The sequence below is a fragment of the Grampus griseus genome (genome assembly GCF_964374135.1).
Source record: "Grampus griseus genome assembly, chromosome: 5".
Lineage (NCBI taxonomy): Eukaryota > Metazoa > Chordata > Mammalia > Artiodactyla > Delphinidae > Grampus > Grampus griseus.
The window spans coordinates 142,056,764-142,079,258 of NC_138998.1; the positions used below are offsets into that span (position 1 = coordinate 142,056,764).

The 22,495-nt window shown below is 55.2% G+C and overlaps 2 protein-coding genes across 3 annotated transcripts in view; both read left to right on the forward strand.

Annotated features, from left to right (window-relative positions):
• The window catches only part of TRPM2 (transient receptor potential cation channel subfamily M member 2), a gene marked incomplete at its 5' end in the record, with an annotated part of 42,695 nt that extends 33,930 nt beyond the window's left edge, over nucleotides 1–8,765 (forward strand). The window contains 9 exons of one of the 2 annotated variants that reach the window (XM_082654354.1): nucleotides 611–698; nucleotides 1,371–1,528; nucleotides 2,131–2,207; nucleotides 2,382–2,483; nucleotides 3,729–3,815; nucleotides 4,305–4,410; nucleotides 5,919–6,020; nucleotides 7,206–7,322; nucleotides 7,969–8,765. In XM_082654354.1, the coding sequence (XP_082510480.1) occupies nucleotides 611–698; nucleotides 1,371–1,528; nucleotides 2,131–2,207; nucleotides 2,382–2,483; nucleotides 3,729–3,815; nucleotides 4,305–4,410; nucleotides 5,919–6,020; nucleotides 7,206–7,322; nucleotides 7,969–8,094 (963 nt within the window). In that variant the 3' untranslated portion in view covers nucleotides 8,095–8,765. The remainder of the gene's footprint in view (nucleotides 1–610; nucleotides 699–1,370; nucleotides 1,529–2,130; nucleotides 2,208–2,381; nucleotides 2,484–3,728; nucleotides 3,816–4,304; nucleotides 4,411–5,918; nucleotides 6,021–7,205; nucleotides 7,323–7,968) is intronic. The other variant, XM_082654355.1, reaches the window with a different exon arrangement.
• An 11,633-nt stretch (nucleotides 8,766–20,398) lies between these two features.
• On the forward strand, nucleotides 20,399–21,172 carry LRRC3 (leucine rich repeat containing 3; the record flags this gene model as incomplete). Its single annotated transcript, XM_082654990.1, has 1 exon — nucleotides 20,399–21,172. The coding sequence occupies one exon, from the start codon at nucleotides 20,399–20,401 to the stop codon at nucleotides 21,170–21,172; it is 774 nt and encodes a 257-aa protein (XP_082511116.1).
• Nucleotides 21,173–22,495: the final 1,323 nt, after the last annotated feature.

Sequence of the window (22,495 nt, forward strand, 5' to 3'; positions counted from 1 at the left end):
TCCATCTGTCCATCCATCCATTCATCCATCCATCCATCCATTCATTCATCCATCCGTCCATCCATCCAGTCATTCATCCATCCATCTATCCATTTAACTGTCCATCCATCCATCCCTCCCTCCCTCTATCCATCTGTGTGTCCATCCATCATCTATCCATCCATCCATCCATCCATCCCACGTCTCCTGTGTGCCTCCTCCGTGCCTGTCCAAAGCTGGCCTTGAGAATGTCAGGGTGGCAGGCATTATCTCATCCTTGAGGATTCCCAGTCAGGGGGAGGCACAGACATAAAGGTTCATTGTCACAATGTACTTCAGTAGGCACAGTGAAGGAGGTGGATGCAGGCGCTTTGGTCAGGGAGGCCTTGGGACTCCAGGACGAGGAGGGGTGGACAGGCAGAGGCCAGGTCCCCGCCCCTCCATGCCCTCCTGCTGTGCCTTGACCCTGTGCCCCCCAACCCCGTGGGCCTGCCCTGGGTTCCCCTCCTCACTCTGGGCGCTCTGGCCCCAGGCCTGTGCCTTGCGACACAGTGGAACAGGGTGGGTGGGAGCTGGGCATTCCGTGTGGGGGCAGGTGTTGACCAAATCTTGTTTGGGACGTGCCTTCCAGGTGGCCCAGACGGCCAGAGCGCTGCACTGGATCGTGAAAGCCCTGAGGGACAGCGGCTTTGGCTCGGAGGAGGGCGTCCCCACCCTGGGTGAGTGGATGGCTGTACCAGCCGCTGGTCTCTACCACCTGTGCTCTTTTGCGTCCGGGGGTCCGTGGGGAGGAGATGCAGCAGGCCCAGTGCCTCGGGGAGCATGGCCCACCCCACAGATACATGTGCAGAGTGTGGCCAAGTCCCCTGCTTGACCAGGCTGGGGACTTCCAGAGGTCGCTTGGCCCACAGCCCCATCCTCCTGTGCATCAAGGTACAAAGTGGGGGCAGCTCCAGCAGATACCCGAGACCCAGTCACGTCGACTGGGTGACAGAAAGCAAGTTTTTGTTCCTACATTTGCAGTCGGCCAAGAAATGGGCATGAGTAACCCTCCTGGGGTGTTGCTGGCCCGGAAGGAGCAGTGTGCTCTCCTCAGCTGGCCAAGCTTCTGTAAGGGCCTGTGCGTCCAGCTAATTACTGAGAGCTCTGCTGGGAGCTGTCCAAGGTGGTGGTTGCCTGCCCCCAGGTCTCTGTCCTCCTGGGCCGCAGTGCTGGGGGCCCTGGGGAGGGTACCCTCTTTGGGGCTGGCATTCAATCCAGGCTTGGGGAGGTAGAGGCAGCCCAGAAGTTTGGGGGAAAGGACCATAGAGGATGGCCCCGTCCTGCGCGCCTGGAACCCAAGTCCGGGCCCAGCTTTGCCCACAGCTCCGTGGGGCTGTTCCCATTCCCAGCACCCCAGAAGGCCTCGGTGGGGCGGGACCCTGAGCTGGACGGCGGGCTGAAGGTGGAGGACCCGGGCGACGCCTACCACGTGGATGCCAGGCACCTCCTCTACCCCAACTGCCCTGTCCAGCGTTTCCCAGTGCCCAACGAGAAGGTGCCCTGGGAGGTGAGTGCCTGTTCTGCCGCGTCCACCAGGCTGCAGGGGCCTGGTGTCCTGGGGGGAAGCAGTCCAGCCCCCTGGGCGGGATGAGCCCGCTGAGGCCTCACAGGGACATGACAACAGATGAGAAAACAGAGGCACGCGGTCCACGTGGCCAGAGGGGATGGAGCTGGGGTTTGAGCCAGGACGCTGGTGGGCCTCCATCCACACACAGCCGACTGCCCTGCTTTTCCGACCCCCTGTCCCCAGTGAACGGTCCCTGCCCTGTTTCTGAGTGCCAGGGAGGCTGGAGGTGGAGAGAGAGAGGGAGAGATGGTTGAGGCATGTGGGTGCCCCCCCGGTCTTCTCTCTAGTTTTCCTTGGAACATTCCAGGCTGTTACTCTTCCCCAGTCTCTGCCACTGGGACCCCTTCTCCCCTCTAGAGCCCAGCCTAGCCCCTCACCCCCATCCTGGGGGCTGGGCCGGGTGTGTGTGTCCTCAGGTCTGCTGAACTCGGGCTCCCAGGCCCTTTGGGCCGTCCCAGGGTCTTGGGCTCTGAGGTCAGCCGTCCTGGGTGCCAGCTAACCTGGGGTGGTGACCGACTGAGGGGAGCCCCCATGTCGTGCAGACGGAGTTCCTTATCTACAGCCCGCCCTTCTACACGGCCGACAGGAAAAACAAGGACCTGGTGGACCCTGTGGGGGAGTGAGTGCCCTGCTTCCCGCCTGGACGGGTGGCCCGTCCTCCCTGGGGGCTGGGCCATGCTGGGAGGGCTGCGGCCGGGGAGGGGCCCTCGTGGTGGACCCCCTGAGGGCTCACCACGGCCGCTCTGCATCCCACCATCTTTGTCGGGGACGCGACCTCTCCTCTCGCTCCCAGCGCCCTGGAGCCTCTGTCCAGGATCAACTACAACGCGGTGGATGGATGCCTGGACCGGCGCAGCTTCCATGGGGTCTACACTGTGCAGGATGGGCTCCCTCTGTGAGTGCAGCCTGGCCCTTCTCCGCGGCCTCTGGGGGTTTCCTTCTGGGGTCAGGTTTCCTCTCCGGCAATGTGGGCGCTTTTCTGATAAAAACAAACAAAATACGGAAGAAAAGAAACACCCACATAAGGCGTTTCCTTCGTGGGGAGGCGGGGGCCGTGGGCTGGTCCCGCTGGCCTGGGCGCTGCGCCCTCGTCCCCCGATGTAACCTTTACGGCTTCCGTTCCTGTGGTGTGGAAATGGGGTAAGACGTGGACCGCCCGGCTGCCAGCTGCACCGATCGTGAGAATGAAGCGGGGGAGCTGTTAAAGGGCCCCTGGGGTTACGTGTAGGGGACGGAGGTGTTTCCAGGTCTGTTCTCTGTAGGGACGGGCACTGAGCCCCACTGTACAGGTGAAGAATCAGCATAAAGATGTCAGGTGACCCATGGCGTCAGGCCCAGCAAGCACTTAGTGGACGCCTACTGTGAGCCAGCCTGGGGTTTGGAGGTCAGAGGGCCTCTTCTGATGGGGTTTGCTAGGGAAGCAGCACCACAGGGCGGAGGCCGAGGGAGGGGCAGTCAGCATCTGCAGAGGGACCACAGGTGGCCAGGACGTGGGGGCTCCATGAGCAGGCGGTCGTTGAGGGCACCTGGGGGAGGAGGTGTGTGGTGGGCCTCTGGGGAAGGTTCTGGAACAGGGAGCAGAGGCTGTGGAAGGAGGTGGTGGGAGATGGGTGGGGCAGGAGAACAGACGTGTCCAGGAGCGTCTCCAGCCCTGGACAGGGGAGGGGACTAGGGGGACGTGGTGTTCAGGACGAGAGCAGGACGGAGTGTCACGGCGGGGCTGGGGGAACCGTCGGGTGCCAGGTCACAGGCTGGCTGAGGCCCTCGGATGCAGCACGATGGTCGGTCAGGCGCTCTCTTGGGGGGTCTGCGGTGGGGCTGGGCTTCTGCTCCCAAGAAGACTCCTTTCCTTTCCAACTCACGCCAAGGTGACCTGAAGCCTTGGAGTCCCCCAGGGACAGGATTCGGGGTGGACAGCCCCAGTGGGTGATGCGGAGTCAGCCAGACCGGTCAAGGGGCCCGTGGGTGTCGGGGGTCCTCTCCAGGACTCTATACGGTGGCCTCCTCCCTGCTCCCGTCCATCCTGGGCCGGGGCAGGTGTGGGCGGCACCGGCACGTGCCCCGTCAGAGGCCCCGCCTGCTGCCGCGGCCTGGCTCTCCAGCTGCAGGCGGCAGGCTGAGCAGACCCCTGTCCGTCCAGGAACCCCATGGGCCGCACAGGGCTGCGCGGGCGCGGGGACCTCAGCTGCTTTGGCCCCAACCACACGCTGCAGCCCGTGGTCACCCGGTGAGTAGCCCCGGATGAGCACACAGCGTGCGCCATGCGCCCTACCCCGTAGTGGCCTGGATAAGCATGGGCGCGCCCCAAAACACAGGGCAGGAGCGTCTATGCCCCTAGGAAAGCCCAGGCCCTTCCTGCTCCCAGGCTGCCCTCCTTTCCCTGTGGGTCCCCCTCCCTCAGAGGCCCCTTGGGGGAGGGACAAAGCCAGGGCCAGGGCTCACTGCGCAGACAAAATGAAAGTCCATATCCATCTACTCGTCATTTCCAAAGAGTCCCAGAGGTGGAAGGGCTGGGTCCAGGGCGCGTGCTGCGTTAAGGCTTTTGATAGAAAAATACGCTCCCAAAAGGCCTACCCGTTCTAGTCAGACCAGCAGTCATGGGAGCGGTGGTTACTATCTCTGTGCCCCTGGAGCGGAGCAGGTGCTCAGGAGTGGGGGGTGCCTTGGCCTCCCCCGCAGTGGGGGAGGGGCTGACATCAGACCGTCCCTCCTGCAGCTGGAGGCGGAACCAGGACGGCGCCATCTGCAGGAAGGGCATAAAGAAGATGCTGGAGGTGCTGGTGGTGAAGCGCTCCCTCTCAGAGCACTGGGTGCTGCCCGGGGTGAGCCCGCGCCCGCCGTCCCGGGGCCCTGCGCGCCTTTGTGCGTTCCACCCAGCGAAGGAGCACCACCCGCCTGTGGTCGCTGCCCTGCACGGCTCAGACTCGATCCTTGGTTCTGAATGACAGAGGCCGGTCCTTGCCTTTTAGAGGGAATTCTCCCTCCTAGTACCTTGTTTTGCGGTTGTGAAAATGGGTTCAGGGGCTCTTCGGAGTGTAAGCACTAATTGAGCATGTACTGCATCCCGGGGGGCACCAGGCCCAGGGCTGGGGCTGCCTCGGAGGCTAGACTGGGTCTCCCTGCAGGGCTCAGGGGTTGGGGTCAGACGCGGCTCCCAGGTGGGTGTCTCAGGCGCGCACCTGCCCCTAGCCCTGGGGCCCGAGCTGAGCCTGGGGCTGGGGACGGGGGTGCACAGGCCCTCAGCTCAAGGGCAGCAGCTCCTTGCAGGACTGAAGGCCGGCGTGCACCCCAGAGGCCTTGTGGTGACAGAATTGGGGTGTGGAAGGCCCTGGGCCTGTCCTATCCAAGCGGGCCCAACCGCTCAGATTCTGACCCGTCAATCTGCCCTCTGCCCCCCACGACCCTGTCACTGCTCTGGGGTTGGAGTAGGCTGACCCTGGCAGGAGGACCGTGTCGCCCACCAGGCCCCCGGCTGGTCTCTGGGTGCAGCTCTGTCCGGGGTCCCCTCCTCTGAGCCTGTACCCGGGAGTCCGTGATTCGCCCAGCTCAGCAAGAGGCCGTCGGGTTTCCCCACCACCCACCCAGTGGCCCAGCAGCTGCTCTGCTGTGACAGCAAGTTAATGGGTGTGTGGGGGGCAGTGGTGCCACTGAGGGTCTTCAGACCCCAACCAGGATTCCAGGGCCCTGGGCGGCTCTCGTTCCCGCAGCCCTCGAGCTGAGGGAGCGCGGCTCTGAGCCCAGGCCCGGCCCTCTCCTCCCACGGGTTCTCTGGCAGCATTCAGCCTCCCTCTCTGGCACTTAGGTCTCTCCTGCCGACGGGCATCTTCTGAGCTGTGTCCCTGTGTCCCCGAGAGCCAGCCCCCACCCCCCCAGCGAGGGGCTAGGGCGTCTCCAGGGCCTACGTGGATGGACTTGATGTGGACTGAGAGAGTCCCCTAGATGGATGGAGAGGGGAGTGCGGGTGCAGGCCCGTGTCTGGGGTGTCGGGAGTGGCCGGGAGCCTGGTGTGCGAGAGCAGAGGCTGGACACGGGGACAGGGATGCACGCAGACAGGACACAGCCCAGCTGGTGTGCAGGGTGGTGGAGGTCAGGGGGCTGCCTCCCCACAGTGCCCTGCGCGCCTCAAGGCTGGGCCACCCTCCTGCCCCGCGGGCTGACGTGGACTCTGGGCTCTGGGCAATGTCACTCCAGCCCCGAGGCAGCTGCTGTCAGACACTCGTCCGCCTGTGGCTCCAGGGGGCTGGCCCACTGCCCACGCTGGGCAGGTGGCCAGAGGAAGCAGGTCCCCAGACAGCCGTGCTGACCCGTCCCTTCCTCCCTCTCTGCTCAGGGCTCCCGGGAACCAGGAGAGACGCTGCCCCGGAAGCTGAAGCAGGTCCTCCGGAGAGAGTTCTGGCCTTCCTTCGAGAGCCTGCTGACGCAGGGCATGGAGGTGAGGTCATCTTTCTGCTCTGCTCACACCTGTGCATCTGGGGCCCCAAGGTGCGGGTCGTGACAGCTGCAGGGCGGGCCGCGTGGAGCTGGGGAGCCTCCTGGAGGGACCCACGTGTCCGCGGCTCTGGGCCCCTCGCCTTCTCTCTCTGTCTGGGTTTGCTCCTCCCGAGATCAAGTGGGGGGCCACAGCCTCTGCCGCCCTGGGGCCGGGGCACGCCTGGTGTCCGGCCCACACTCCCTCTTGCCCTGAGCACAGCTGGGCACAAAGACGTAACTCACTTTTCAGTTAATTTGCAAAGGCCGTATTTTTAGGTCCACATTTCCGAATCCACCTCGCTCTTTTTCAGGACCACATAATATTTTGTGCCATGATTTCTTTAAACAGTCCTCCAAGTGGGCATCCGAGTCGTTGCTGGTTCTGTCTCTGCGGCGTCTCAGGATGCAATGGGCAATGGCTGACGTTTGCGGTTTTGCCCTACAAACCAAGCAGTTTCACAGGCTTATCCCCTGCAGCCCCACAGGGAGCACTGCCATCTCTCTTTTCTCTGCTCTGTAGAAATAAACTTCTTTATTTGTTGAGGTAAAATCCAAACAACAGAAAAGGAACCACTTTGAAGTGAGCAGTTCAGTGGTATTTAGTACACAGACGGCGTGGTGTGGTCACCACCTCTGTCTGGTTCCAGAACATTCCATCACCCCAAAAGGAAGCCCATACCCGTTGGCAGTCACTCCCTTCCCTCCCCCGCTCCGGGCACCTGCGAGGCTGCTTTCGGTCTCTGCGGGTTTGCCTGCTCTGGACGGTTATTATAGGTGGAATCACACAGCGTGCAGCCTCTGGTGTCTGGCTTCTTTCACTTTGCGTAATGTTTTGAGGTCCACTGACCCTTTTTAATCCTCCCAAAGACAGTCGAGGCAGGTCTGGGTAGCAGGCCAGAGACCAGAAGGGAGATGAGTGAGGCTGTGGGTCCCCACGATGTGTCAGTCAGGCTGAAGGTGGTGTTGGGGGCAGGTGGATGGGGTGGGGGAGAGCCAGGAGGGGCTTGGGTGCAGTGGACAGCTGTGCTCAGAGCATCCCAGACCCGGACCAGTTGCAGAGAAAGCATGGGGCCCCTTCCTCTGGGAGAAAGCCTGGGGGCTCAGGGGTCCATCAGGTGAAACAGCTCACACCTGTGCTGCCTCCCAGGTGTACAAAGGGTACGTGGATGACCCAAGGAACACGGACAACGCCTGGATCGAGACGGTGGCCGTGAGCGTCCACTTTCCAGACCAGAGCGACGTGGAGCTGAAGAGGCTGAACTCTGTATGTGGCCTGGGTCTCAGGCTCTGAGGAATGGGGGGACCGGGGGATCAGTGCTCCAGAGAGCCTCGGGGTCTATAGGGAGGGGTCTGAGGGGTTCCGGGGCCTGGGGCCAGAGCTGGCCAGGACCAGAGAGTGGGAGCTGCGTGGGTCAGAGTTGTGCCCAGAGGGTACCAAGGGGGCATCCGGGAGAGGCCAGAGGGCAGCAGAAGGAGGCTGGGGCACAGTCGGGGCTGGCCAGGAACGCTGGGGGCCTCCAGGCTCACACCCAGGGGAGGCTGGTTCCAGCACTTATGTGGGGTTGCCATCCCCAGTACTTAGATCAGTCCTACGTATCCCTAATCCAGAACTGGGACCAGGAAGTCCCAGGGAACAAAACCCGGGCTGTGTCTGCAGACAGAAAACCCCAGAACAAGGCTGCACCTCTTCTCTCTCCTCCTTCAAGGGTTTTTAAGGCTTTGTGGGCATTTTCTGATTTGTGCCTGTGCAGCAGAAGCATAAAGCACGCGGCCATTGGCCAGGCCTGTGGCAGGGCCAGGAGCCAGGCCGTGGGGTCCTCGTCACCCCCTGACGTCTGTAGTCTCGGGGTGTCTGGGTGGGGGCAGGGCCGGCTCAGGAGGGAGTCAGGATCTTACCCCTGTCCTCGCAGCACCTGTACTCCTGCGATGCGGGGGTGTCCATCCGGTGGCAGGTGGTGGACGAGCGCATCCCTCTGTACGCCAACCACAAGGCCATCCTCCAGAAGGTGGCCGCCTTGTTCGGGGCCTACTACTAACCTGGGGACGCAGCCGGGCAGCTCTGCAGGGGCCGGCAGAGCTGCTCCACCCACGGTCCGCCCGGATCAGCAGCCTCTCTTGCCCAGCTGTTGAACTGGGAGGCTTCGGGGTGCCCTGGGAGGAGAGCTGAGCAGGGAGCAGGTGGACTCCGGCCACGAGGCAGGGCCTCAGGGTTGAGGTGGCCACGGGGACTCCACCAGCCAACACTGCTTCTCCCGAGCCTGCTGGCGGCCAGTGGACACCCTCCTGGCCACATCCTGTGAGCAGCATGTCCACCATCAGAGGCATCTCCACCCAAGCCTGGCACCTCCTGGAGAGTCGGGGTTCCCCTGTGGCCTCCTGCTCAGGCCCACACCCCCGAGAGGGCCTCCACCGGGACCTAACTCAGCCCCTTGCCTGGCCTGGGGCGGGGCACCATGGGACCCATCTCCCTTGGCTGTCAGGGCTGAGCCCCTTAGCAGCGCAGGACGTGCAGGCAAGCTCCGGCCTCCTCCCGAAATGCACACGTCTCTGCCTGTGTGCTGCCCCGGGACCCAGGCGGGGAGGACGCAGACGCCCCGTGCGGGCGGGGGCTCTCCTGCACATGGTGCCCCCAACCCCCACCCTGAGAGCCCGGGAGGAGCGGGCGGTAGGTGTGGACTGAGGGGCCACCCAGTTCAGCATCAGCGACTCATAGGCCATCAGGAGCCGTGGAATGTTGTGAAAACCCCACATTAAATCCGCTTTCCTACACCAGCCTCGCCCGCCTCTTCTGTGCTTCCCTCAAAGAAAGTTATAGACACAAGCAGTGGTCAAGGGGCTGTGTCTGGGTCACCAAGACCTCACCCAGCCCACAGCCAAGCTTCCTGGGGCCTGAGGGGGTCTCCTGTGGACAGCCTGCAGCCCCTCCAGTCCAAACTCATGATTTCTCCTCCAATCAACACCCCCCAACACACACACACACACACACACACACACACACTACCTCTTCGTCATTTCCTAGACCCCGGCTCTGGCCCCCAGCTTGGGACTCAGCCCCTTGCGCCTCACCCCGGCCCCCTACCCTGCAGGTCCTCAGCCACTGTGGGGGCCTTGGTTTTTTATCTAGAATCTCATATCCAGCCAAACTAGTGTTCACGTGGCAGCACCAAACAAAGACCTTTTAGAAGCATAAGGACCCAGAAAGTGTGTTCCTCATGCACCCTTTCTGAAAGAATTTCACAAAGATGAATTACAGAAAAGCAAAACACACTGTCTTGGTCAGCTTGGGCTGCAGAACAAGGCACCACAGATGGAACATTCACTTTCTCACAGTTCTGGAGGCTGGGAGTAGGGGGTCAAGGTGTGGGCAGGGTGGTTCCTGGTGAGGGCTCTCCCCTGCTTGGCCACAGCCACCTTGAACTCTGTCCTCAGGTGACCTTTCCTTGGAGTGTGCAGGAGAGAGGTGGGGAGCTCTGGTTCTTCTCTTATAGGGGCACTAATTCTATCAAGTCAGGGCCCCACCCTTATGACCTCATTTAACCCTACTTCCTTAGAGGTCCTCCCTCCAAATGCAGTCACACTGGGGATTATGGCTTCAATGTAGGAATTTTGGGGAGGGACAAAAACATTTAGTCCAACACACACACACACACACACACACATGCATGCATGCACAGACTGAGCTCTGTGGAAGCAAAGGAACCAGTAAATGTAGGGCCAAGTCCTGCCATTGTTGAGGCATAATATAAAAAGAAAATTTAATGATAGCTTCTTGTTGAAACCCCAGCTGGTCTCCCTGGGAGCCGGCAGGAGAACAAACGCAGAGAATCCAAGTGCAGCGCAGGTCTCCTCTTGCTCATGAGGAAGAAATAGATACTGACCGGGCATAGCGCTGGGAGAGAAACGCAGGCGGTGGGACCTGTAAGTGTATCTATCACAGGCCCAGGGTGACCTCCAGAGTATAGAAAGAGAGGAATAATGTCAAACCACCGGAGGAAACAAAAGGAACGACCAAATCAAGGAAAGAAAAAATATCAATAGAAGATGGTTCACATAAAATAAAATGGCAGGAAGCAATTATGGCACAAATTGTGAGTCATATTGGGATAAAAACTAAATTAAAAAATTTCTTTTCTTTTCTATATGTTTTTCTCTATCACCCAAAAGACACATGTACTAGATGACAGCACAAGGGATGCATCCTAGCAAACACTCCCAGAAGGAACACTGGGGAGACAGGTCCAGCAGAGGACAGAGCCCAAGGCTCGAGTTTGTCCTTTTAAGGACAAAGGGGAATATTTGAGTGGGAAAAGGTATAAGTCCTTTAAGAAGGTAGCACTTCTGTGAACTGCTCTCCACCTAGAACAATACCTTTTTAAATATATAATCCAAAATTGATAGAAATTCATGGAGAAATGGGCAAATTCACAGTAATGTTTGAGACTTTTCTCTCAGAAATCAAGGAATCAAGGAGCAAAAGAAAAATAGGGCGGAATTTGAATAACGCAGTCAACAGGATTGAGGTCACTCTGTGTGGCGTGTGTGTGCATGTTTACCTACGTACTATGCGTGTGTGTATTTCTCTATAAATACATATTATATACATATATATTATGCATAACTTGCACATACATGTGTTTATGTGTAACTTATGTGCAATATGTTTCTTTAGGTACAGTATGTGTAATGTATATGCATATTGGCAGAGTAAATGACGTGTAATATGCGCATATATGTACACACGGTCTATGGCGTGTGTGTGATTCTGTACCCACCACCACAACAACATGGCCCGGAAGAGACACATGTTTCTCAGACACGGAACATTCACAGAAGTGGGCGTGCATCACACCCAGCAAGTGTGTGGATCTCGGCAAGTCTCCAAGGGAGCTCCATCGCTGAGGCCACGCTCGGCTCACAGCTTCCGAAGCGTTACGTTAGAACGCAGCTGTGCCCCGGAAGAGGACAGAAGATACATCAGTGGTTCCATGTGGTTCCAGGTGCCTTCCCGGGACGTGAGTGACCAGTCCCCTGACCACGGGAAGGGAGCTGAGGCGGCGTCGGGCAAGGCCACTGCGGCGCCCCACCCTCTGCCCTCCCTGTGGGGGGCTTCCGTCCTCACTCCGGAGCCTCTAGTTTCAGGGCAGGAGGACCAATGGGGAGCGGCAGTGTCTCTGTGGGGAGAGCGGTTGCTGTCCCCGAGCCTCTGGTTGGCAGTAGGTCCAGGGCCACCCCTGCCGCTCGGGATTTGGGGCAAGTGAGGCCTGTGGGCTGGGTGCCGCATGTGATTCCACGCCGTCCACCTCCCGCCGGAGACCTGCACCCTCCTGGGGAGCAGCCAGAGCCAGACAGTGAGAGTCCCAGGTCCCAGCCCAGGGCTGGGGCTGAAAGTCTCGGGAGGGAACAGCTAGGACCCTAAATGCACTTATCTGAAAATGAAAAGAGTGAAAGTAGGGCTTCCCTGGTGGCGCAGTGGTTGAGAGTCCGCCTGCCGATGCAGGGGACACGGGTTCGTGCCCCGGTCCGGGAAGATCCCACATGCCGTGGAGCGGCTGGGCCCGTGAGCCATGGCCGCTGAGCCTGTGCGTCTGGAGCCTGTGCTCCGCAACGGGAGAGGCCACAGCAGTGAGAGGCCCGCGTACCGCAAAAACACAAAAAAAAGTGAAAGTAAATTATCTGAGATTATGACTCAAGAAGTTCAAAAAATAGCTACAGCATCAACCTAGGGGCTCAGGCAGGGACCAAGTCAACGTTTAATGAGCGGGAAAAAGTAAGAACTGGCATGTGGTGAATATATTCAGAACTCGGCTCTTGAAAAAGGGCAACAAAGTGGACAAAACTTGGAGAAGAGGAAGAGTGAGAGACCTGGGCGGGGGGCTGTGTGCTGGGGCGGGGGGCGAGGGAGACTGCCCTGGAACCCAGAACTACTAGATAAGGTGCAGGTGGCCTCCACTTCCCTGGGAAATGGGCCGCCCTCTGCTCCCACACTGAGGCGTGAGGCCCTTTGGTTCCGAAGGGCTTCGGGAAGGGCGCGGGGGGCTGGGCCCTAGCTGCTCAGGCCCAGTGCTCGGGAAACCCTCTAGGGGAACCAACATCAGGGCTTTTCGATCCAGGAATTCCGGGAGATCCAGGGAGTGTAGGAGGAGGCCGAGTCTGTCCCAAGCTGCTGCGGGTAACGTTGCCCAAGGCAATCCATCCATCAAGGCTCGTTGGTGAGCTCAGGCCCTGCTTTTGTGGTGCTGGGCAGCGAGCGGGCTCTGTCAGGTGCTCTGGGTCCAGCCCCTACCCACGAGCTGGCTGCAGTCAGCAGAGCCTGGCTGGCCTGGGGTTCTGTCTGAGGGTCCCCACGGCTGCACGAGGGCAGGAGGCAGGGCGGCTGAGGGCCACGCTGCTGACTGTGGACGGGCAGGTGGGGGAGCAGGGCGGTGAGCACACAGCTAGACGGCCGGCCACGCCGCAAGGATGGCCCGGTCCCAGGCTTCTCTGAGGTGTCTTTGTGGGCAGGCAAGGTTTCGGCCTTGCCAGGATGTTTTATTCATCCCCACCATAGTGGCTGCAGCAGGCTCTGCTCCCTCCCACCCCCTCCCCAGGGAGGTGCGCGCAGACCTTGCTAGCAAAGCAGCCTGCCTGATGGGAAGCAATTAACCAGCGGGAGCATCGTGCTTTCTCCCTGGAGTCAGAAGGCCTGGGTTCTAGGTGGATAAATGGGGGACGCAATCAGCGCGGAGCCCAGTCACATCTATAAGGGCAGCTACAGTGGGCAGACCACGTGGCCAGGATGGCATTAGAAGGTTTCTGGTATTTCTGAGAGCAGGCTCGTGGTCTGGAGTAGACAGTGAGGCAGGCTCTCGCGTGGCCCTGCGGCCTGGACCCGGCCGGCTGCCAGCACCTTCAGTGGAGACTCCGACGTCATCAGCTAGTGAGGCCACGGACCAGTGAGGTGCAGGAGGGCAACACTGCACCTGAACGGACCCATCCATCATTCTATCCATCACCTACACGCGCAACCACCTGGGAACGCACACGTGGCCAGCACACCATTGTTTTCTTTTATTGAGGAGTTACACGCCCTCAGTCGCCCGCCCACATCTGAAGTGTGAGCAGCTTGGTGGGTTTTTTACTTATGTTGACGACCAGCACCCAGATCAAGACGCAGAACGTGCAGCCCCAGCAGCCCCCTCGCACCTCCTCCCCGTCCCTGCCTCTACCACCTGATCTTGACCTTTCCATAAACAGAAGCCACAGCATGAACTCGAGTGTCTGTCCCTCCCCCCACTGCATAATGTCTGTACTTTTGGGTGGTGACCACATTCATGTGTTTAACTTAAATATTAAAAATATTCCATAATTTGGGGCTCCCCCTTCAATCTACTCTACAATAACATAGCGGCAGCTGCATGGCTCGTCTTATTTATATCCCTTTAAAAGACTGTTGATGGTAAGATTGGAGGGGCTCCTACCCACGTGGATGTCCACTGCACGGCCGGGGACGGGCACACCCTGCAGGGCTCCCACCCTACGCGGCAGGTGGTCTGATGTGACCTGACGCGGTCTGTGATGAGAAGTGACAGCTGACACCACCCCCTAAAGTGGCCACTGGCATAGCAGTGAAGAGTCCCAGCTAGGAGTCAACTAGAGGGAGAAAATGGGCTCAAAAAGGACTCAGTCCGGAAGAAGGCAGGAAAAGAGGAAAAGGAAACAGAGCAGAGGGACAAATGGGGCAGAAACAGAGGACAGACGGGAGCTCACGGTTCCCGTCACCCTGTGGATGTGGGTTACCAAGTCATCACCTGCACCACCAGCCTTATTGTGCGCCCCGTTTCCCCACTGTGCCCGGGGATATTCCAGGATCCCACATCCCATTTAGTTGCCATTTCTTGTCTTTTACGATCTCTCCATTTTGGAAGCGTACTGATCAGTCACTTTGTAAAAAGTGCCTTTCAATTTGGGTATGTCTGACGTGTTCCCACGATTGGAAAGAGATTGTGCGTTTTGGGCAAGAATACCATGGCAGTGATGCCGTGTCTTTCTCAGTCCGTGGTGTCAAGGGCTACATGATGTCAGTCTGTATTATTACTGATGATATTAACCTTGGTCACATATGTAAGGTAGTTTCTGCTGGGTTTCTTCACTGTAAAGCTATTATTTTTTCCCTTTGCAGTTAATATATGGAGGATGAAACTTTGATGCCATGGAAATCCTGAAGGAAACTAAAGACATAGGAGGGGGGAGGGGTAAATTGGGAGATTGGGACTGACATATACACACTACTATATATAAAACGGGTAACTAATAAGAACCTGCTCTGGGCTTCCCTGGTGGCACAGTGGTTGAGAATCTGCCTGCTAATGCAGGGGACACGGGTTTGAGCCCTGGTCTGGGAAGATCACACATGCCGCGGAGCAGCTAGGCCCGCAAGCCACAACTACTGAGACTGCGCGTCTGGAGCCTGTGCTCCGCAACAAGAGAGGCCGAGATAGTGAGAGGCCCGCGCACCGCGATGAAGAGTGGCCCCCGCTTGCCACAACTAGAGAAATCCCTCGCACAGAAATGAAGACCCAACACAGCCAAAAATAAATAAATAAACAAACGTGGGGTTTAAAAAAAAAAAGAAAAAGAAAGAAAAAAGAATATTATTAGAAAAAAGAAAAAAAGAACCTGCTCTATAGCACAGGGAACTCTACTCAATACTCTGTAATGCCCTATATGGGAAAAGATTTGATATACGTATATGTATAACTGATTCACTTTGCTGTACACCTGAAACTAACACAACATTGTAAATCAACTATACTCCAATAAAAATATTTTTTAAAAAGACATAGGAGGTTAAAAGCAAAAGGATGGAGGAAGATATCCCATATCTTATCCCATATCTTATCCCATACGCTAACCCATCAGAGAGCTGGAGTGGCTGTTAGTGTCAGAAAAGTAGAATTCAAGGCAAAGAATCTGGGGATAAGGAGGCTCTTTTCATAATGATAAAGTGGTTGATTAATCAAGAGGACATACTAATTCGAATATAAGCCTTCAAAATGCGTGAAACAAAAAATGATAGAACTGCAAGGAGTAACAGACAGATCTCAGGAACCTCAACACACCTCTGTCGATAATTAAGAAGCAAGTAGATGGAAAATCAGTAATCATACCGTCAGCAGACTTGACTTCACCAATATTTATAGAATATTCCTCTGAGCAATAGAACACATATTTAAGTACACACATAACAATTTTTAACATGGGCCATATTCTGGTCCTTAAAATGAGTCTAAATAAGTTTAAAAGGATCTGACGCCTACAGTGTATGTTCTCTAACAACAATGGATCTAAATTAATAATCAAATGCAGAATAATCTCTGCAAAATCCTCAAATATCTGGAAATGAAATAACGTCCTTCCAAACCCATGGGTCAAAAAGATATCAAAAGGTGTATTTGCAAATATTTCAAACTTAATGAATATGAAAATACAACATAGAGTTTTTGGGACACAGCTAGAGCAAGACTTGGAAATTCATACGCCTACGCAGGCGTAACTTGTCTTACTGCGCTTTGCTTTATTGTACTTTGCAGATATTGTGTCTCTTACAAATTGAAGGTTTGTGGCAACCCTGAGTCGAGCAAGTCTATTGGCACCATTTTTTCCAACAGCATTTGTTCACTTCGTATCTCTCCGTAACATTTTGGTAATTCTTTTGATATTTCAAACTTTTTCATTGTTATTACATCTGTCATGGTGATCAGCGATCAGTAATCTTTGGTGCTACTACTAGACGATGGTTAACGTTTTTTTTAGCAATAAAACATTTTAAAATTAAGTTATATAAATTTTTTTAGACATAATGCTATTGCACACTTCATAGACTACAGTATAGTGTAAACATAAGTTTTATATGTACTGGGAAACCAAAACTTTAAGCGACTCGTTTTATCTTGATATTCACTTTATTGCAGTAGTCTGGACCTGAACCTGCAATATCTCCGAGATATGCCTATACTAGAGAATAAGAAAGGTCTCAAATCAGTGAGCTCATCTTCCTCCTTAAGATACTAGAAAAAGAAAAGAAAATTAATGTAAGTAAAAGATTAGAGTAGAAGTCAATGGAAAAAAGAAAAGGAAAAAAATAGAGAAATCTATGAAACTAAGAACTGGTTCTTTGAGATTATCAATAAAATTGACACACTTCCATACTGACTGGTCAGTAAAAGGAAAGAGAGAAGACACAAAGCACCAACATCAGGAATGAAAGAGGTGACATCACTTCATACTCTATATTGAAAGGATGAGCAATTTTATGCTGATAAATTCAACAGATTTGATGAAATGGGCAATTCCTTGAGAGATGCAAGCTATAACATTCAGTCAAAGAAAAAAATAACCTCAGCAACTCTGTATCTATTAAATAATTCCACAGCATGTAAAAATAATAATACATCATGAGCCAGTGAGATTTATTTCAAGGACACAAGGTTGATTTAACACTTGAAAGTCAATCAGTATAATCCGTCATATTAATAGACTAATAAAAATATTCTTCATAGATGTAGAAAAAAAGTTTGACAAAATCCAACATCCATTCCTGTTAAAAACTCTCAGCAAACTAGTAATCGAAGGATGCTTTCTTATACTGATAAGGACAGCTACAAAACCCTACAGTCAACATTATTCTTAATGTGAAAGACTGAATGTTTCCCCTTAAGGTCAAGAGGAACAAGGTTATCTGCTGTCACTCCTCCTATTCGGTATTGAACTAGGGCTCTAGCCAGCACAGTTAGGTATGAAAATGAAGTAAAAGACATTCAGGCTGGAAGAAAGCAGTAACACTCTTTTTATTTGCAGATAACGTGACTGTATATGTAGAAAATCCTAAGGCTTCTATTAAAAAGTTACTAGAACTAATAAGTGAGTTTAGCAAAGTTCAGATCAGTATATAAAAATCTATTTTATTTCTATATATTAGCATTTAACAAAGATAAATTGAACTTAAAATACCATTTACAATAGCATTAAAAAATCAGAGCTAAATCTGACAAAAGATGTGTGAGATCTGTAAACCAAAAACTACAAAACACAAATGAAAGAAATAAAAGAAGCTCTAAATAAATGAGAAGATATACCATGTTCATGGATTGGAATACTCAATATTGTCAAGATGTTAATTCTCTTAAACTGATCTGTAGATTCAATGCAATCCCACACAAAAGCCCACTAGGTTTTTTTGTTTTTGTTTTTAATTTTTGGCTGCACCCCGAGGCATGTGGGATCTTAGCTCCCCGACCAGGTATTGAACCCACACACCCTGCATTGGAAGGCACAGTCTTAAACATGGGACTGCTGGGGAAGTCCCCACTAAGCTTTTTGGGTAGAAGTTGTCAAGCTGATTCTAAAATTCATGAGGAAATACAAAGAATCTTGGATGACCAGAAGAACTTTACAGAAAAACAAAGTTGGAAGAATCGTACCTCACACTGTACACCAAAACTAACTCAAAATGGATAATAGACCCAAATGCAAAATATAAGTGCAATATGTAAGATTTCTTACATATGACACCAGAAGAATGATCCATAAAATATAAAACACTGATAAATTGGACTTCATCAAAATTAAAAATTTCTCTTTGAAAAACTTTAAAGAGAATGAAAAGACAACCCACAGAATCAGAGAAAATATATACATATCACATATCTGAGAAATATATACATATCACTTATCTGGTACAAATCACAAGGAATTCTCAAAACTCAAAATAAGAAAACAACTCAATTAAAAGTGGGTAAAAGATTTGAACAGAACACTTCCTTAAAGATAGACAGCAAATAAACAGATGAAAAGACACTTAAGTCATGAGTGAAGTACAAATTAAAACCACAATGAGATATACCCTTACACACCTATTAGAATATGTAAAATTAAAAAGAGTGACCATACCAAGTGCTGGTGAAGATGTGCAGCATACGCAGCACAGGAATGTAAAATCGTACTGTCACTTGGGCAGTTTCTTAGAAGTTAAAAATAAGCTACTGTATGATCCAGTCATTCCACTCCTAGATATTTACCTAAGAGAAATGAGTATTTCAAACAAAGATTGTACACAATTTTCATATCAGCTCTCTTTGTAATAGCCAACAACTGGAAACAACCCAAATCTCCAGGAGCAGGTGAGTGGATATACAAATGGTGGAACATTCCTGCAATGTCTCATTACTCAGCCCCAGAAGGAATAACCATTGATAAACGCATCAGCACCTGGTGAACCAAAATGAATTATGCTGAGTGAGAGAAGCTAGACAAAACGTACACACCCACGATTTCATTTATATAAATTACAGGAAATGCAAACTGATCTAGTGATAGAGCAGATGAGTGCTTGCCTGGTGATGGGGATCAGAGGGGATGGATTGCAAACGGGAAACTCTGGGGTATTTACTATCAATACTTTAAGGTGGTGATGGTTTCACGGGTGTATACAAATGTCAAAATGTATCAAATTTGAATATGTGGTTTACTGTATATCAATTACACCACAGTAAAGCTGTTATAAAAACCCTAAGGATGGCTCAATCCCCACATTGCCTACGCGCCTTGGACGCCCATGCATGGACCCTAAGACGCGAGGTGGAGGAGTGGGGGTGGGGATATGGGGGGTGGGCAGGAAGAGACCCAGGTGGGCGGAGACCTAACTCCATTAACGCTTCGGCAGCCACTGGCACCATACCTGAGACAGACGCTCTGGGGTTTCGCGCTGACCCGAGGGTCTCCAACTTCCCCGCCCCCGCCCCCGCCTCCCACATCCTGGAGCCAGAGCCAGGGGTGGGGCTGGACACGGGCAGGGGCGGGGCTCGGGGGGGGGTCCCCCCACGACCCCGCCCACAGCTCAGGAGACACACTCCTGTCTAAAATCCTGATCCCAGGCCCGACTCACGCCTTCCCACAAGCTAGGCTCCCAGGCCCCGCCCCGTGTAGGCTCTACGGCCCCGCCCAAGGCCACACCCTTCGTCCTCAGGACCCCCTCCCCCCATCGTCCAGGCCCCGCCCCACTCAAGACTCCGGCCAGACCTCGCCCTGGCCCCACGGCCCATCTTTAGGCCCCGCGATGTCCTGGCCGCGTCCTGCCACACAAGCTCCGCCCATGCCCCGCCCCTAATTCTCAGGTCCTGCTGTCGTTCAGGCCCCGCCCCGCTCCGGACTCCGCCCCGCCCCACAGCTCCGCCCCAGACTCCGCCCAGGCCCCGCCCCGGGAGCGCAGGCCGAGCCGCGTGTGTACCCAGCGGCCGCGGACTTGGGCGTAGGCCTTCGGGTCGCCGCCGCCCTCCAGGCGTGGCGCCGGCTCGGACTCCAAGCGGCAGAGAGCCTCATGCACAGCAGCCTCCGGACGCGGCCGCGCAGGTAAAGCTCCCGTCTCATCCCGGAGCGTGGACACCCCCGCCCCCGTCCATCCCCCAGCCGGGAGTCCCGGGGGTCCTTAGGGTCCGGAGCCTGGGGATCCCGAGGTCCGAGGTCTGGGGTCCCCCCGGGGCCCGAGCCCCGCCCGCCCAGGCCCCGCGCGGCCCCGCCACTCCACGCCCAGCGCGGGCCGCGCGCCCAGGGCTTGGCTTTTCTCTTTTCTCGTTTCCCTTTTTCAAACATAATTGAAATAAAAGGCGCCGACCGCGATGCCGGTGCGGGTGGCTGTTCCCATTAGGGCCGACAGAGAAGAGCTTTAATGTTATAATTGTCAAAGGGATTGTCACAATTAGCAAAGCGCTGAGCTTCTGACAGCAGCCTAGCCCCGCGGGGATGAGGGTGCCGGCTGGGCTCCCAGCGGTGGCCGGCGGTCGCCCTTGCATTCCAGTTTCTTATGAAAACCCTGCAGCCCAGTCTTCCTGCTTTCCAGCCCTGAGTAGCTAGGAGGGGTGGACTCCCATCACCCCGTGCTGTCCAAGCCCCTGACCCCCAAGGTGTGCAGTGGGTGTGTCCAGGGCAGGGTGGCAGTGTTCTCGGTCGGCTTTGCTGGGCACAACCCCCAGCCAGCAGTCAGCACAGCCTTACTCTTCTGGGTGGCAGTGGGAATATCCAGGAGTAAGTCACAGAGACCCCCCCCCCCGGTCAAGTGTGTCCGTTTGGCTGTGATATCTCCCCCAAAGTCAAAGTGTGCCCCCGGGTCCCCAGCCAGGCCACCGCCGGCGACGCTGACTGCTCCTCTCTTTTAGGACCGAAAGAGAACACCGTTCTTCCTGGCACGTGAGGAAGCAGAGTTTCTGTCTGTGTGGGATGGTCCCTTCCGCACCGGTACCGGGGAGCGGGGAAGCGTGTAGACCGCAGCACTGAGAGCAGCGTGCCATCTGTCCGCAGGTGGTCAGGATGGGCCCCATGGGCAGACAGGGCCCGTCCTCCCTGCCGGTCCCCACGGGAGGCTCTTGCCTCCTGCTTCTCTTCTGCCTGCGGTTGGGCGCCTCTTGCCCGCAGAGCTGCCAGTGCCCTGACCATGCCGGGGCCGTGGCCGTCCATTGCAGTGGGAGGGGCCTGCAGGAGATCCCCAAGGACATCCCCACTGACGCTGTGCTCCTGAAGCTTGATGCCAACAAGATCGCCCGCATCCCCAACGGAGCCTTCCAGCACCTGAACCAGCTGAGAGAGCTGGACTTGTCTCAGAACGCCATCGAGACCATCGGCCCCGCCGCCTTCTCGGGCCTGGCCGGGGGCCTGCGGCTGCTGGACCTGTCTCACAATCACATCCGCAGGATTCCTAAGGACGCGCTGGGCAAGCTCAGCGCCAAGATACGCCTGTCCCACAACCCCCTGCACTGCGAGTGTGCCCTGCAGGAGGCCCTGTGGGAGCTGAAGCTGGACCCTGACTCGGTGGACGAGATCGCCTGCCACACCGCGGTGCAGGAGGAGTACGTGGGGAAGCCGCTCATCCAGGCCCTCGACTCTGGCGTCAGCTTCTGCAGCGTCCACCACAAGACCACCGATGTGGCCATGCTGCTCACCATGTTCGGCTGGTTCGCCATGGTGATCACCTACGTCGTGTACTACGTGCGCCAGAACCAGGAGGACGCCAGGAGGCATCTGGAGTACCTGAAGTCCCTGCCCAGCACTCCTGTGTCCAAGGACCCCATCAGCCCTGCGCCCTAGCGCCCGATGGCTCGAGCAGGCCGAGGCCCACCTGTCTCCCGTCACTCTTGTAGTAGATGGTGACTGAGTCCCGCCTTCGATGTTCCCCCGGGGAGGGTGACACGGCTGCTTCTGTCCAGTGTTTCACTCTGACAGAGCACTTTCCACAGGACACCTTCAGGTCAGGCAGTTCTGCCATCAGACCCAATGACAGATGGGGACACGGGCTCAGAGAAATGGAAGTGATCCAGCTGGGATGTAAAACCGGGCCGTCCATCCTGAGACGTCCCTTCCGCGCTGGGAGCCTGCCCCGCGGGGCGCCCGCCTCTGAGCCCCCAGCATTCAGAGGAGAAAGGGTGCGTGCCCATGAGTGAGGCTCCCCGAGGAGGTTGGGTGCATTTTGTTGGTTGTAGGCACAGGTCGTCCTGCCCCGTGGAACTGGTTTGCCTTTGCTTCCCCAGTATTTCCTGAACACCTCTAACCACCGGGCTCTTTCCACAGCCAAGTGGTAGAGACCGGATTTTTCTCGGGAGATAAGTGGAACATGTAACCTTTGAACAACTCTGTCAACTTTCTTTATTCTCAGAATGTTTGTTAAGAGTAACACTTGTACCAAAATTTCAGTCCAGTAAGAAGGGAAAAAAAAAAAAATAACAACCCAAAACCAAAAACATTAAACCATGGAGAGAAACCTGAGGAAGGTCCATAGTAGCTCCTCAGGGGGCCGTGTTAGCAGCCTGAGAAGTGTGGCCGGTCCCCGATTCCTGCTCCTGCGGCTGTGGCCCGCCCCAGGGAGCCTGTCATCTTGGGTCGCTCCATGCCTTGCTTTTCTACTCACTAAGCAGCTCCTTTGCAGTGGATGGGAGGACCGACCTCTGTTTCAGGGCTGTTGGACAGGTTGCTTCGTTTCCTCCAGCGACGGGGACTCTGTCTCCTTTTCAGCTTTGCTGACGGGACTCTCAGTGCTACGTTACTGCTCAGTTTTCTTACCTAATTCATGTTCAGGGTAGACTTTACCTCCACCTGTGTAACCCTGATCTGTCTTTCCAGTTTTATTTTTCATGGTCTTTTTGTATGAGTGTTTATATTTTAAACTACTTCAAATATTTTGGGGGGAAGCAAGTCAGGGGTACATTGCTCATGGATCTAAGGTATAAAGGACAGGTGCTTAGAAAGGGCAAAGGTCGAGGGAGGTTTGTACTCGGAAAGTGTCACGGGACTGGCAGTGGGAGACACATTTGCGCGTTGGCGCAGCGCGTCGCGATTTTTCAGTTGTGGCGCGTTAAAAAACAACCAACAGATGCCGCTGCCCTCCCACACCCCAGCGCCGCGCCTGCGGTCACC